Source organism: Mytilus trossulus, chromosome 3, assembly GCF_036588685.1.
Source record: "Mytilus trossulus isolate FHL-02 chromosome 3, PNRI_Mtr1.1.1.hap1, whole genome shotgun sequence".
NCBI classification, from domain to species: domain Eukaryota; kingdom Metazoa; phylum Mollusca; class Bivalvia; order Mytilida; family Mytilidae; genus Mytilus; species Mytilus trossulus.
This window is the reverse complement of record NC_086375.1, coordinates 8,286,573-8,301,332: the sequence shown is the minus strand read 5'-3', so window position 1 is coordinate 8,301,332 and position 14,760 is coordinate 8,286,573. Positions and strand designations below refer to the sequence as shown.

The window sequence follows — 14,760 nt, the reverse complement described above, 5'->3', positions numbered from 1 at the left end:
ATATATATATACAAATGCACAAATGTCCTTTTAAAGATATTTTCATCTAATGAAATATACAAATATTCTTTCCAAGATATCGTCCCCTAATGGAATATACAAATATCCTTTCCAAGATATCGTCCCCTAATGGAATACCCAAATATCCTTTCCAAGATATCGTCCCCTAATGGAATACACAAATATCCTTTCCAAGATATCCTCCCCTAATGGAATATACAAATATCCTTTCCAAGATATCGTCCCCTAATGGAATATACAAATATCCTTTCCAAGATATAGTCCCCTAATGGAATATACAAATATCCTTTCCAAGATATCCTCTCCTAATGGAATATACAAATATCCTTTCCAAGATATCCTCTCCTAATGGAATATACAAATATCCTTTCCAAGATATCCTCTCCTAATGGAATATACAAATATCCTTTTCCAAGATATAGTCCCCTAATGGAATATACAAATATCCTTTCCAAGATATCCTCTCCTAATGGAATATACAAATATCCTTTCCAAGATATCCTCTCCTAATGGAATATACAAATATCCTTTCCAAGATATCCTCTCCTAATGGAATATACAAATATCCTTTTCCAAGAGATCGTCTAAGGATTCACCTTATGAAATATACAAGTCTTTTCAAGATATTGTCATCTTGTTATATATCAAACACATCTTTGTCTAATGAAATATACAAATATCCTTTCAAAGATATCGTCTTCTAATAAATTATCTAAGTATCATTTCTAAAATATTGTCTAAGGAATATACAAATATCTTCTTCAAGATCTGTTCAGCTAATGATATATATACATGACAAACGTTCTTTTAAAGTTACATCCATCTGTGTCATACATATATTGACCGCTACTATCAATGCCTATGCTATCCAAAAGTAAATGTTTCCAGTTGAATCACACCGTTTCCATATCTTTGTTTTTGATCTGTCTAAGGTTCTTCCTTTAAAGTTTCATTCCTACAAGAAAAAAGATATAAGATCATATTGTATGCCTTATTAGAGCAAATGGTATAGGCTGCAGTGTATTGAGAAGCTGGAAACTCTTTCATTTTAATAACTCCTCTATATAGCCAATTGATATATATAGATGAGTGTGTTTCACTTCCTAACAGAATACATATTTATATAAAAATACAGATTGTTTTGTTGGTATTTTTACTCAACCAAGCAGTAAATCAACAATCAAATTTTGCCAGACAATAGAAAAAGTTTAATTTTGATCAAACACAGATTTTTTCAGTCATTTATCCAATGTACCTCGAACCTTAATATCTACGGAGTGAACATTTGAATTTACATTTTGCCTATCCATGTGATGGTGCTTAGTATTTACAAGAATTATATTGAAGTCCAACAACGAATTATTGTCAACTTATCAGGGTTATGTTTGTTCACAATATTGTTTTCATGTTATTGGAATCAAAACTAATTTCTTTCCTTCGTTTCTAGAGAAAACAAGTTGAGAAACTCTGCTATTTCAGTGAACCACAACGAGAGAGATAAAAGGAGGTATAGGGTATTGAGTCAATGAGACAGCAACCAAACCACACATAACACCAAACAAAACATTCTTCAACAAAAGAAAAGTAACCTTACACTATTAAGATGTCAAGTTTTAAATGGTACAGGGTCTAGAAAAGTGCTATCCATTAATCTAAATAAACAGCTGCGCCATGAGCGCACGATACGCCCGACGTCTTATGGGGAAGTTATATGCAATAATCATAAATAGTTTCTGAGAAAGTTTTAAGCAATAACCATATATAGTTTTTGAGACACGGCGGGAAACCTCCCACCCTGTTTTTTTTTTTTACAAAAAACTAAATATCAATAATAATAAAATTTTGAATCAAAACCAAAAAGTATACAGATCTTTAGATTAATATAACAAAAAAGTGTGTAAAGTTTTAAATAATAATCATAAATTATTTTTGAGATACAGCGTGACATGTAAAAAAAAACTCCCCTGTTTAACAAAATACTCAATACCTCAAAAATAAAATTTTGAATCATCACCAAAAAGTATATAGATCTTTAGATCAATATAACAAAGAAGTGTGTAAAGTTTTAGGCAATAATCATAAATTTTTATAGAGATACGGCACAACATGTAAAAAAAAAAAACTCCCCCTTTTTTTACAAAATACTCAATCACTCAAAAATGAAATTTTGAATCATCATCAAAAAGTATACAGATCTTAAGATTAATATAACAAAGAAGTGAGTAAAGTTTGTAGCAATAATCATAAATCGATTTTGAGATATGGCGCAACATGTAAAAAAAACCTCCCCCCTTTTTTACAAAATACTCAATTACTCAAAAATGAAATTTTGAATCATCACCAAAAAGTATACACCCCTGTTTTAGTTACAAAGTGCCGTAAATCAAAAAGTTTAAATCTTATTCTCACCAAAAAGTATACAGATCATTTGACCATCATAAGAAACAACTATATTAAGTTTCATGAAATTTGGATAAGTAGTTCTCAAGTTAACTTGAGGTGCGACATGTTTACGCCGGACAGACAGACAGACAGACAGACAGACAGACAGACAGACAGACAGACAGACAGACAGACAGACAGACAGACAGAAAGACAGACGGACGGACGGACGGACACCGGACATGTGTATACCATAATTACGTCCCAAATTTTGACGGGCGTATAAAAAATCACACATAGTTACTTTCAAAACAACATGAAGAACAATAACTGCAGATGGTAATTAAACTGAAGTCCAGAAATTTAGCAAATTATTGTTTCTATCCAAGGATTTGTATAGTTAGATCTAACTTTACAAATCCTTGATCTATCTCATTGTCATTTTATTAAAACTGAATTGAACTTCAGAGAAAGGTAAAGAATGATGTGCTTTCAGACATTACACATTATGTTGAGGGTATCCGTTTCTAATGAAAGAAAATGAAATAGGTAAATTAACTGTATTATATGTCTTTTTAAGGTTCTAATTATCTCCCTTTATACATGATAAGATAAGAAAAAGCTTAGGAAAAACAAAAATATTCTGTATACGTAAAACACTGCTGGTATTATCATAAATATCATTATTTCCTTTATTTCAATGACAATCTTAAAATATGAACTGCATTTCTATCTCAAAGTTTGCATATACAGGTCATAAGATCATTGTCTGTTCAGCATTATACCTAGAGCTTATAGCTAGCTATATATGAGTGCAATTAATACGTCCTAAAAAAATACCAAGATTTGACATGATTATCCCACTTGGTAATGTTACACGTGTCAGCCATATTGCTCAACTCTCTAGGTACGAATATTATGAGAAGGCATGTAGGCAGTTGTCTTTTTTTACAGACTGACACATTAGTATAGCGATAACGGGGGCGGATTCAGCCGTTTCTTCAAGGGGGTTCCCAACCCAGTACAGAAGGGGGTCCCAAACATAAGTCCCTGTTCAAATGCATTGATCGTCAAAAAGAGAGGTTTCTCCGCTAAATAATAGGTAAGTATATATATATATAATCATGAAGAAAATCTTGACATGATTATAAACATCTACTTTTACTTTGTTTTGCTAACACTGGATATATATGGAAGATGAAATATAATATTATATTCCAATTAAGGGCCCCGAGGGGCAAAACACATTTAGCATGACGTTATCATCAATAATTCGAGACTAAAACAATTAACTTTCAATAGAATCAAATGCTTTAGAGCTTTCTTAAGTAAATATTTAAGCAACACAAGCTTTCGTGATACACAATGAAAGTGTAGCTGAAATAAGATGTATTTAAAAATACATTATATAGAGTGTAACAAAAATATTTTACTCAAAGAAAAAATCAAAAGGAGGAAGTAATTGAACAAAAACGTACAAAATCAAACACTTAGATATCAATCAACGGCACAGGTGAAAAACAACTGCCATATACCTGACCATTCGTCTCAACTCGGCCGATTCCGTACCCTCGGATTCTACCGAGGATTGCCGAATGATACCTGACTTGGTACAAGAATTTTCCGAAGAATGGTGGTTTAAACTTTTATAGCTAGCTCAGCCTGCCACTTTTATGACAATTGTTTATAGTACTTGTATATTGACAAAATTGGGTGAACAATCCAAACAGACATATCATATACTGACAATTGTTGGGATCCAGCATCTAAAACTGTCAGCATAATGTATAGAAATACAATATAACTGACTAATAACTTCAATCAAACACACAAAAATATATATAAAAAGTTGTCTAGCCAAGGAGATTCAGCATGTCAATTTACAGCTCTAACCGTGCAAAATATTTCATTCTTACTTTGTGCAATTATAAATAAAATGAGCCTCTTCTTCAACAACAATGGACGTACATTTATTACACAATCTGCTGTTTCGGGGAATACCATGATTAATATCCATTTCTATTAGTAACATAAATAAGTCCATTCAACTGTACATATTGTAACTTTTTCCTGTGACTTTTTTTCTAGGCGGATTTGTTAATTTTTTTCCTGTTACTTTTTACCGTTTACCAAAAATCCTTTTGACGTTCAACATCCATCAATGCATAAGCTAAAAATATGCACACATAAGTAAGCCTCGACAGATTGCGGCTTGTTGACGGGGGCGTATTCTGTCAGTTTCTTTTATTTTTCTATTCTTCATGTTAACACAATCCATGCTCTTTCATTGTTATAGGTCAAACACGAATTTACGCAAGTGCTCGAACATTATAAATAAAACAAATGCAAATATCCTCTATAAGCTATCCTCTATAAGCTGTTATAAGCAGAGTATGTCAAAACATGAGGTTAAGTATCTTATAACATACATTTTTCATTAATCCTCGAAAGTAACTTAATGTATTGCAACATACAAGAATGTCACAGCTGTTTATTTTTGTGACATATAATATTGTAAATGTCGAATGAAACGCTACTATATACATTTCAAAATCACTATTAAAGAATTTGCAATGTAGTAAAGTATACGGAGATCGAGTTGATAAAATATAATTATATGATTTAATAAGTATTATTTTAGTTATAATATCTAGCTCCAAATGACATCCTCGTTTTCTATAGTGACAGTCAAGCATTCTCAAAATTCATCCTGGTTGACCAACCTAGCGGAGTCTACATGTTATATTTATTTTTAAAGTGTTCTTGTCAGAAATATACATGAAATATTTGCCACTGGACGTTTTGAAAAACAATCATTAGTAATTAATATGCTTTTGTAAGGAATATGCATGAAATGTTTGCCACTGGACGTTTGGAATAATTATCATTAATAATTAAAATGTTCTTGCCAGGAATATGCATAAAATATTTGCCACTGGACGTTTAGGAAATTATCAATAATTTATATGTCTTCGGTCAGGAATATGCATGAAATATTTCCTACTGGACGTAAGGAAAAATTATCCTGAAACGATTGATACAACAGTCATGCAATGCGAGCAGTACTATAGTATAAATGAGAAAGGAGAGCCGTGGTGTAGTGGTTAGTGCATCAGACTACGAACACAAAGGTTCCTTTTTCGATTCCCGTTCCGGCCGGATGAAAATTTCAGGGACTGAATTTTCGGCTCTCTCTTGGCACCATTTGTGAGCATGTTCTTGAGGAAACGATGCTAGTCCTTCGGAAGGGGGCGATAAATGGCTGACCCGTGTTTAGAGAGAGCCATATCTCTTGCACGTGAAAGACACCTTTGTAGATTTCGAAAAAAAGAATAGGCTATAATGCCGCTACAAGGCAGCACTCGCACCCGCAAAGTGGAAAGGGATTAATATAAGTTGCAAAACTTGTTCCCAATCCACTATAAATAAATATGTTTAAACTAATAAGAAAGGATATGAATCATTCATGACAGATCAACACTATAGCAAACGAAGAACCTAAACCAAAGGAATAGCGCTTTTACTGTTGTTAAGAGTTCGCAGTATGTTCCAGATGAGACTAGGCTTTTTTACTCGTAAATTTCAAATCGTGTTGTATCAAATATATCATGCATCATCAAAGAAAAAGTTTCAAACAGATATGTATTTGTATTTGGCATTTTAAAAGACAAAATGAAGGAAGAAACTAAGAATTTTACTATTTATTCGAGATGCTGCATGTGTTTCTATATCTATTTAAAATGGGTTTTGTTTTGGATTTTTACAATTCCCGAACCTATATAATTTGAAAATAAAATATCTTACATTTTATCTTATCTTATATTTTAGATTTTCCTAAGCGCTTGTACAGGGAATATATTTGACATTTAAATGTCAGACACAGAACAAAAAAATATAACAAAAGCATTACATAATAACCTTTTCTTTATTTATGTTACTTTTTTATGGAGAGGAGGGTTTGAAGGGATTGATCGGTATTACGAGTATTGTTATTTTACTTTTGTTTACTATGAATTCATTTATTTTCGTGAGTATCAATTTTCGTGGATTGCTGAAAATTTTATATTCTTGGGTATTTGATTTCGTGGTTTAGCCAATCTCTGTATACAAAGCCTATTGAAAATATGATATTCGTAGAACATTTAAATTCGTGGTTCATATGTACCCACCAAACCCACGAACTTTGGTATCCAACGAATAATGAATCCACAGTAATTTAGTTTACGGTGAAGGCTCAAGCGATATCAAGTGATTAATTTTTCAAAACTAAGTATTTACAAGCAGTTCGAGTGGAAAAAATAAAACTTTTTACAGCCAGATATTTTTTTACCATTCTGGCATTCAGCAATTTGCAGTTTATACTTAAATATTAAATTTTATAAAAACTTACATATTGTTTCCAAATTGCCTGCATTTACCCACACACGGATCCCAGAAAAATAGATAATAAACTCCAAGAATAATAGCAGAAAGAGAAACACACAAAAGATAAATAAAAACAGTTAGCGTTCTAACCCATGGGGTTTTAAATGTCCACTCAGTCCTATTGTGATGGTAGTGGGCTGTCATACTTTTATTACCACGATGTTTGCCGTTCGGAAATTTGTCAGCATCCATACTGGTACCTCTACTGGTATCTAACATCACATGATGGTAAGATGATACCAGTCAAAAGGATTGGTCATGCAATAATAAGTTTCGGCAACAGATAATGAAGATGGTATATGTTTCTAACATCCGAACAGACAATTATTGATCAAGAACTAACAAGATTGACATCAAATTTCATTGACTTCCGTGTTTCACTAACAAGAGCAACTATGTTAAGTCGTTTGTGATTGTAACACAATTATCTTGGAATACACAGCCACCGTATGTTTAATGCAATTATTGGAATTATTTTTGGTTTATAATCATTTCATTGTTTTAATCAATGCAATCGCTCTAATCCTTTCGACATGAACAACTAAGATTACGTATTAGAATATTGCCTCCTTTCGACATGAACAATTAAGATTACGTATTAGAATATTTCCAACTGATCAACTGAACAATTTATACATTAGCTATAAAGACTAATATCTGCGTCTGTGAAACTTCATTACCAGAAGAAAGTTCAATGATTTAACATTTAGCCAATCTTAAACATGCATAAAATCGCTTCTAAAGCATTATTCAATTCAAAACAGCATCATGAGAATTGAGACACTCTCTCATGAGGCCAAACTTAATATAGTTGCGTTTAATGTCACCAATTGAGAAACATTAAGATTCGACAGGTATTGATTTGTTTATTATCTAGAATTCATTTGGGGTATGGTTACTCCAAATGAATTCTAGATAATAAAAACATATATTGACTTCAATATAAAAATTGAGAATGGAAATGGGGCATGTGTCAAAGCAAGAGACAACAACACGATCATAGAAAAAACAACAGCAGAAGGTCACCAACGGGTCTTCAATGTAGCGAGAAATTCCCGCACCCGGAGGCGTCCTTCAGCTGACCCCTAAACAAATATTAATCGAAAATGTAATTGAGAATGGAAATGGAATTTCAAAGAGACAAGAACCTGATCACACGGCAGATAACAGAAGAAGGCCATGCACAAATTGGAGTCAACGCCGCGAGAAATTCCCCGCACCCGATATTTAAAAATTGAAGGAGGTTTAATAAAAAGGATAGATTGTGTTACAATAAACACACATATTCTTTTTACTGGCCTTACCAATATGCTGTTGACTTCTGTTGCTGAGATTTTTGAGGAACATTAATCTTGTCATCTGTATAGAATTGTTTTGTAATATTGAGAATCCCTTGTTAATATTATTGTGATCAATGGAAACTCTAAGAATACCGCTATTGTATTACATCAAGTGATAAAGCTATTAAGATTTCAAAGACAATATAATAATGTAATTATAGATTCGCTTGTCAGTTAACAATCCCATCATTCTGTTTTGATTTCCACAAAGTATCGGTTATAGCAATCTTATTTACATTTATATATATATATATATAAAAGAGATATGGCCAATTTATAATATCAAGCATTTTTATTGGTTACTTTCAAATTGGCAGGGTATATGATATGAATAAGAAGATGTGATATGAGTGTCAATGGGACAACTCTTCATCCAAGTTACAATGTATTGTATCAAAAGTTACCAATAAAAGATCATGATAGGTCAAAACACGGAATATTAGCTCACACCCAATAGCTATGAAAGGCCCAAAAATTTACTGATGTAAAACAATTCAAACACGAAAACCAACAGTCTAATTTGTATAAAAAAAACGAAAAACGAGAAATACTTATATATATTTGAACCACACATACAAATGACAACCACTGAACAACAGGCTCCCGGCGTTTAAACCCGATGCATACATGCATACAAATGCATCGGGTTTAATCTTTTTTTGCAGGCCGACCAACCTTCACCCTAACCTGAAACAGTAGCGTAAAATTACAACGTAAGAAGATATGACCCCAAATCCCTTGTGAAAAAACAACCAAAATACAAATTGAAAATTCATGTTGAAATCGGGGTACTCAATGACTGATAATATTATTGTAATTCGGGTTTCACCTTCCCTGTAAATGACCTATGTCTTTCGACTAACGGCTCACATGATCTAAAACAATGGTCGTTAATATGAGAATATGTATCCCCTGTGAAGATTCTGATGTATTTTAAAAGTACTTAATAAGGCTTATCCACTTTCGTTTTTGTGAGTTTGATCATGACAAAGATTGAAACAATCAAATAAACATATATCATATAATGTACCCCCGTTCGATTCTAAATTTGTTATATGATATATTTGCATAATTTTAAAATATCTTTCACATACAACATCAACCCTCGAGCTTTCGGCCCTTTGAATTATATATGTAATTCCGGTATTACAGATGTAATCCTTCTCTGTTTATTTGAGATTATATGTAAACAAATGTGCGCCTACCTCAGCCTTTTCTATTCACCACAAGGAACCCTCCATCCGACAGAGAAGCACCGACATTGTTTTCTGTCAAACTGACATCAAATATCGTAGGAATAGGAGTCCAGAATATATAATAGTACACTGATAATACTAAAGCACTTAATGAAACGGTACACAGATATAAGACTACAACGAAAAATCTCGTCCATTTTCTTTTAATTTCGTCACAGTTTAAGTCCCTATTTGACCTATTTCCTGTTCGTACTATAGTTTCTCTATCACAATTTAGGTCCCTATTTGACCTATTTCCAGTTCGAACTATAGTTTCTCTATCACAATTTAGGTCCCTATTTGACCTATTTCCATTTCGTACTATAGTCTCTCTATTACTATGATCTATTTCCATTTTGCTCACATACGTAAAGTTATATGTTGTTCCTTATTTAGTGTACCCTTTCGTTCAGAAAAAACAACTAAAGCTGGTTCTCATATATAGAGACAAACGGGTAGAGCCAACCAGATATAGGATTGTGAACCAGTCTACACAACTTGGTGTTAAGTTTAACGTTATTTGCCATCTGTTGCATGGTCTTTTGTTGTTGGTTCTTTTTATTGTATCAGTTTTATATCAATATCATAATTAATCAATTGACTGTACTGTCAGTATATTAAAAAAATAGTAGGATGTTAATATATTATTTCTCAGTAATATTATAGTTGTTGAAACATGAAAATGTTTGTCCTGAAAAGGTAGAACATATGGGTTACCAAGAAAAGACAATTACGAATGAACGCAGTTACATTGCATCAAATAACTGAACCTACCCTACAGCAGGTTTTGAATGGGGGTTATAGAATAGAGAAGTAAAATAAACCAAACAAAAGGAAATAGAAAAAAACAACAAAATCAATATAGAATACAGAAAAAAAATGTTGCTGAAATAAAACGAAGAATCGGCAAAAGGAATAAGGAATAAAAAAAGTGGCCTAAAAATTAAAGAATACAAGAACGAAGAACCCTATCCCAACCTTCTTATCTACATCTTTAAAAGTTGTAACTGCATGCATGCAAGGTTAACATAGTTCATAAAATACAAAAGAAAAGAAAAAGAAAATCAGTGGATACGTGTATATATGTTCTTATTTCAATACGGACCTATATAAGTTCTAATCGATCTGTTTTATAAGAAATAATCAATTTTGAGATTTCCCAATGGTTTGACATAGACACATTATAAGATTTCCTTTCCAATTAACATCAACCACGGTATATATATTTTTAACTTTCGTATAAAAGCTACAATAAAACCATTCTCCGCATTTGTTCTTGTTCTATGCTTTATATGTTTAATTGATCCTCAATTGTCATTCAGTCAAAGATCCTCAGACATACAAATTTGTTTTAAGTCGCGCATAACGATAAGAGAGAGAGACGCATTTCAATAATTCGCTATTTATCAAAGAGAAAACATCTACTTTATGTCTATTATCTACCAGTCGCTTGGATTTAGGATCATAAATGTTTGAGGGAAAAGCACAGATTTGATAAATATAAAGATGTGTTATATAACCAACCCAAAATATCTTTGAACATCTAACAACAGGGTTAAAATCTAGACTTGTATATTAAACGTAACCTGTTAGAATTTAAGAAACTATAGTGCGTATAAATGTTTAAAATATTGATATAAATTATTGTTAAACTTAAAAGTATAAGTAATAATATGCAAAATGGCAAAGGAGTGCCCAAACAACTATGATACCGAACCATGATGTTGACTAAACAGCCTTGGTGAAAAATCATAATTAAGGTAATTTTGAACTAATGACGGGTACCAATAGTGGAGTAGAATCTTCGACACTTCTTGTCATTTGATTTTACTTCCGGTTTTTGGTAGTGATATCACTATTTTTTTGTCTTACGAGAAGCATATCGTGGGATAATTTTGTCTTTGCTATTTAATTTTTGGGCTGTTGTCTTTTTGTCGAGCCTTCGACTTTTGTCGAAAAAGCGAGACTAAGCGATCCTACATTCCGTCGTCGGCGTCGTCGTCGGCGGCGTCCACAAATATTCACTCTGTGGTTAAAGTTTTTGAAATTTAAATAACTTTCTTAAACTATACTGGATTACTTCCAAACGTGGACAGAAGCTTGTTTATGATCATAAGATAGTATCCAGAATTAAATTTTGTAAAAATTAAATTCCATTTTTTCCGTATTTTACTTATAAATGGACTTAGTTTTTCTGCAGGGAAACATTATATTCACTCTGTGGTTAAAGTTTTTTGAAATTTTAATAACTTTCTTAAACTATACTGGATTACTTCCAAACGTGGACAGAAGCTTGTTTATGATCATAAGATAGTATCCAAATGTTAATTTTGTAAAAATAAAATTCCATTTTATCCGTATTTTACTTATAAATGGACTTAGTTTTTTCTGCGGAGAAACATTACATTCAATCTGTGGTTCAAGTTTTTTAAATTTTAATAACTTTCTCAAACTATCCTGGGTTTGTACCAAACTTAGACAGAAGCTAGTTTATGATCAAAAGATAATATGCATAAGGAAATTTTGTAAAAAAGTAAATCAATTTTTTTCGTATTTTACTTTTAAATGGACTTAGATTTTCTGCCAGGAAATAACATGTTCACTCTGTGGTTAAATTTTTAAAAAAAATACTTTCTTTTGCTACTTTTAATTTGTACCAAACTTAGACAGAAGCTTGTTTAAGATCATAAGCTAGTATTTAGAAGGAAATTTTGATAATATTTTGTACCTGTGTATCTGTATTTTACTTATAAATGGACTAAGTTTTCTTCCAGTTAACATTACATGTACAGTCTGCAAATCACTTTTTCTTAAGTTTTTAAACATTTATTAGATTCATTAAACTATCCTGGATTTTTACTAAACTTGGACAGAAGCTTCTTAAAATCAAAAGATAGTATCAAGAGGAATATTTTTATTGATTTTTTTCCTCATTTTGTTGAGCCTGTGAATTTCAGCAAAAGTAGGCGAGACACTGGGTTCCGCGGAACCCTTACAAATTTTTTATTTTACTTAACGTTTTTTGTTTTTTGTTTTTATTTTTGTATCATTGCATTATTCTTACCTTGATATTGTTATAATAAAATTGTGTCTTTGGCAACTTCATAATATTTACTTTAACAACAACTTTAAAATTAAAAATTGCCAAAGACAAAATTTTGTTATATCATTATGAAGAGATATTTGCCTGCAGATCAGTAAAAAAAATTAGCCCGCCGGGTCTGCGGATGAATCGGTTACCATGGCACCTTCATATCATTGCACAGTCTGTTATTGAAGTCATGGATAAGTCAAAGAAACTGAGTACATATTAATGCATGACAAAATTGCTATGAGGGACTAGTCCGATAAATCATATTACTCTGGCGTCCAACGGTTGCTTTGCCAGAAAAAGCTGTGGCCGTGTGTGTCGGCCAACGGCTGTTTTGCCAGAAAAGCTGTGGCCGTGGGTGACGTCCAAAGGCAGTTTTGCCAGAAAAGCTGTGGCCGTGGGTGACGTCTAACGGCTGTTTTGCCAGAAAAGCTGTGGCCGTGAGTGACGTCCAACGGCAGTTTTGCCAGAAAAGCTGTGGCCGTGGGTGACGTCCAACGGCTGTTTTGTCAGACAAGCTGTGGCCGTGGGTGACATCCAACGGCTGTTTTGCCAGACAAGCTGTTGCCGGCCGTTGGACGAAGAGCAAGTAATCTCGGACTATCCCGGAGGGAGATGTCGACACGTTTCTTTGGTCAAATGGTGCTTGATTGATTTACGCTGCATGAGCACAACAATGATATATCAGAACGAAAAAAGAAAATATAACAAAGAGAAGAAGATATAGTATGACAAAATCAAAATAGCATAGACGGATTTAAGGGGCGCAGGAGGCCCGGGTACCCCCTTTTGGGCAAAACAATTGGTTGATAATATTGGGAATCACTGAAGCGTATCGGGAGCGGGCCCCTCTATGGCAGCCAGTTGGCCCCAACCTTTGAAAAAAATTCTAGATCCGCCACTGAATAGGAGGTTGTGAACAAATATACATATTGTTACTCTTACCTCTGCTGTGCAATTGGTATGTTTCCATGGTAAGTTGATACATAGCGGATTCCAGACGAACCAATAATACCATGTAAGACCAACTGCTATAGAGACAACGATGATTAGGTACACTAATGCAGATAGAAACCTCATCCTCTTCCTTTTTAGGGTAACCTCCGTCCAATTACTATGGTACATGCTGTTGATTCTAGATCTCGTTCTTTTTATAGCATTGGCCTGGTCGGAACCCTCTCTGCTGATTTTGGTTCCATTTTTCCTTCTGTAAGTGGAAGACACGTCGTATTCATCCTCCAAGATAGAAACAGACTGGCTCATTCTCGAAGTACCAGGAACATCATCGTATGAAAATCTACATTTAGTGGACAATGGTCTCTTAATTGCTGTAGTGTCCGTTGTATTACCACTACCATTACCATTCGAACTTCCTGGTTCATATTGATGAGAAGAGTTTGAACTACTGGGATTTTCATCGTCCTGTCCAGCGATGTCGGCCAAACTGTCCACGGTTTTTGTCACCTCGTTTGTGAAAGAGGAACTTGCACAAACTTCAGTTGTATCCCTAATGGTAAATGAAGGCTCCCTTTGTAAGTTTGTATTGTTTTCTAGGCATACAGAATCCATGATGCTCATGAAAAGTGTTTTAATATTCTTTGCTCCCGTAGACTAATACGGCCATGCACTGATTGTATATGCATAAACGTTCTCGTTTGCAATATGGTCGGACATATTAATGCCTTTTGAATTTTTTATGAATATAGATAAACTAAAATGAGAATCAATAAAATTATTGTATGATGACAAGTGACATTTTCAATTAGTGACATTACATTTACACTTCTTATTTAGGCTGAAATGTTAACAGTTATAAATTGTGGATAATGTAAATCCCTTGAACGGATAAAACTTTATTAATAAATGTGACAATTATAACTAATGGGAAACAAATTTATAGCAATTAATGGATTTCTTAACGAGACTAACAGTCTGTTGTTACAAATACTGTGAAGCGATATGCAAAGACGCAGAATTTTCTTAAAGGGGCACTAGCTGTCAAATTCATGTTCTCCGATTAGATTCAAATTCTCATATTCAATTTATAACATACTAAAACGTTTATCTTTTTCGTTTTTAGCCACGGCGTTGTCAGTTTATTTTCAATTCATTTTTATAATTAGATAAATCTGATCCCAAATAATTAATTTATAATACTATGCTTTAAAAAAGAATTGTATATAAATTGTGAAACAAACTAGGAACAAAGAAGTTAGTATCATGAAATAGTTGCCACTGCATGGACGTTAAGCGATCAACAATCAAT

The 14,760-nt window shown here is 33.0% G+C and overlaps 1 protein-coding gene across 3 annotated transcripts; it reads right to left on the bottom strand.

Moving 5' to 3' along the window:
• Nucleotides 1-448: 448 nt before the first annotated feature.
• On the bottom strand, nt 449-14,206 carry LOC134710091 (uncharacterized). 3 transcript variants are annotated; one of them, XR_010106094.1, is made up of 2 exons: nt 9,374-9,835; nt 449-976 (listed from the first exon to the last, which is right to left on the bottom strand). XR_010106094.1 is itself a non-coding variant. In XM_063570281.1 (2 exons), exons 1-2 carry the CDS (start codon nt 14,070-14,072, stop codon nt 971-973), a joined length of 639 nt encoding a protein of 212 aa, XP_063426351.1. In that variant the 5' UTR covers nt 14,073-14,206; the 3' UTR covers nt 449-970. The 3 variants fall into 3 exon arrangements, 1 of the variants encoding a protein (XP_063426351.1); XR_010106093.1 differs by lacking the exon at nt 9,374-9,835 and adding an exon at nt 6,794-7,532; XM_063570281.1 differs by lacking the exon at nt 9,374-9,835 and adding an exon at nt 13,440-14,206.
• Between the last annotated feature and the right edge of the window lie 554 nt (nt 14,207-14,760).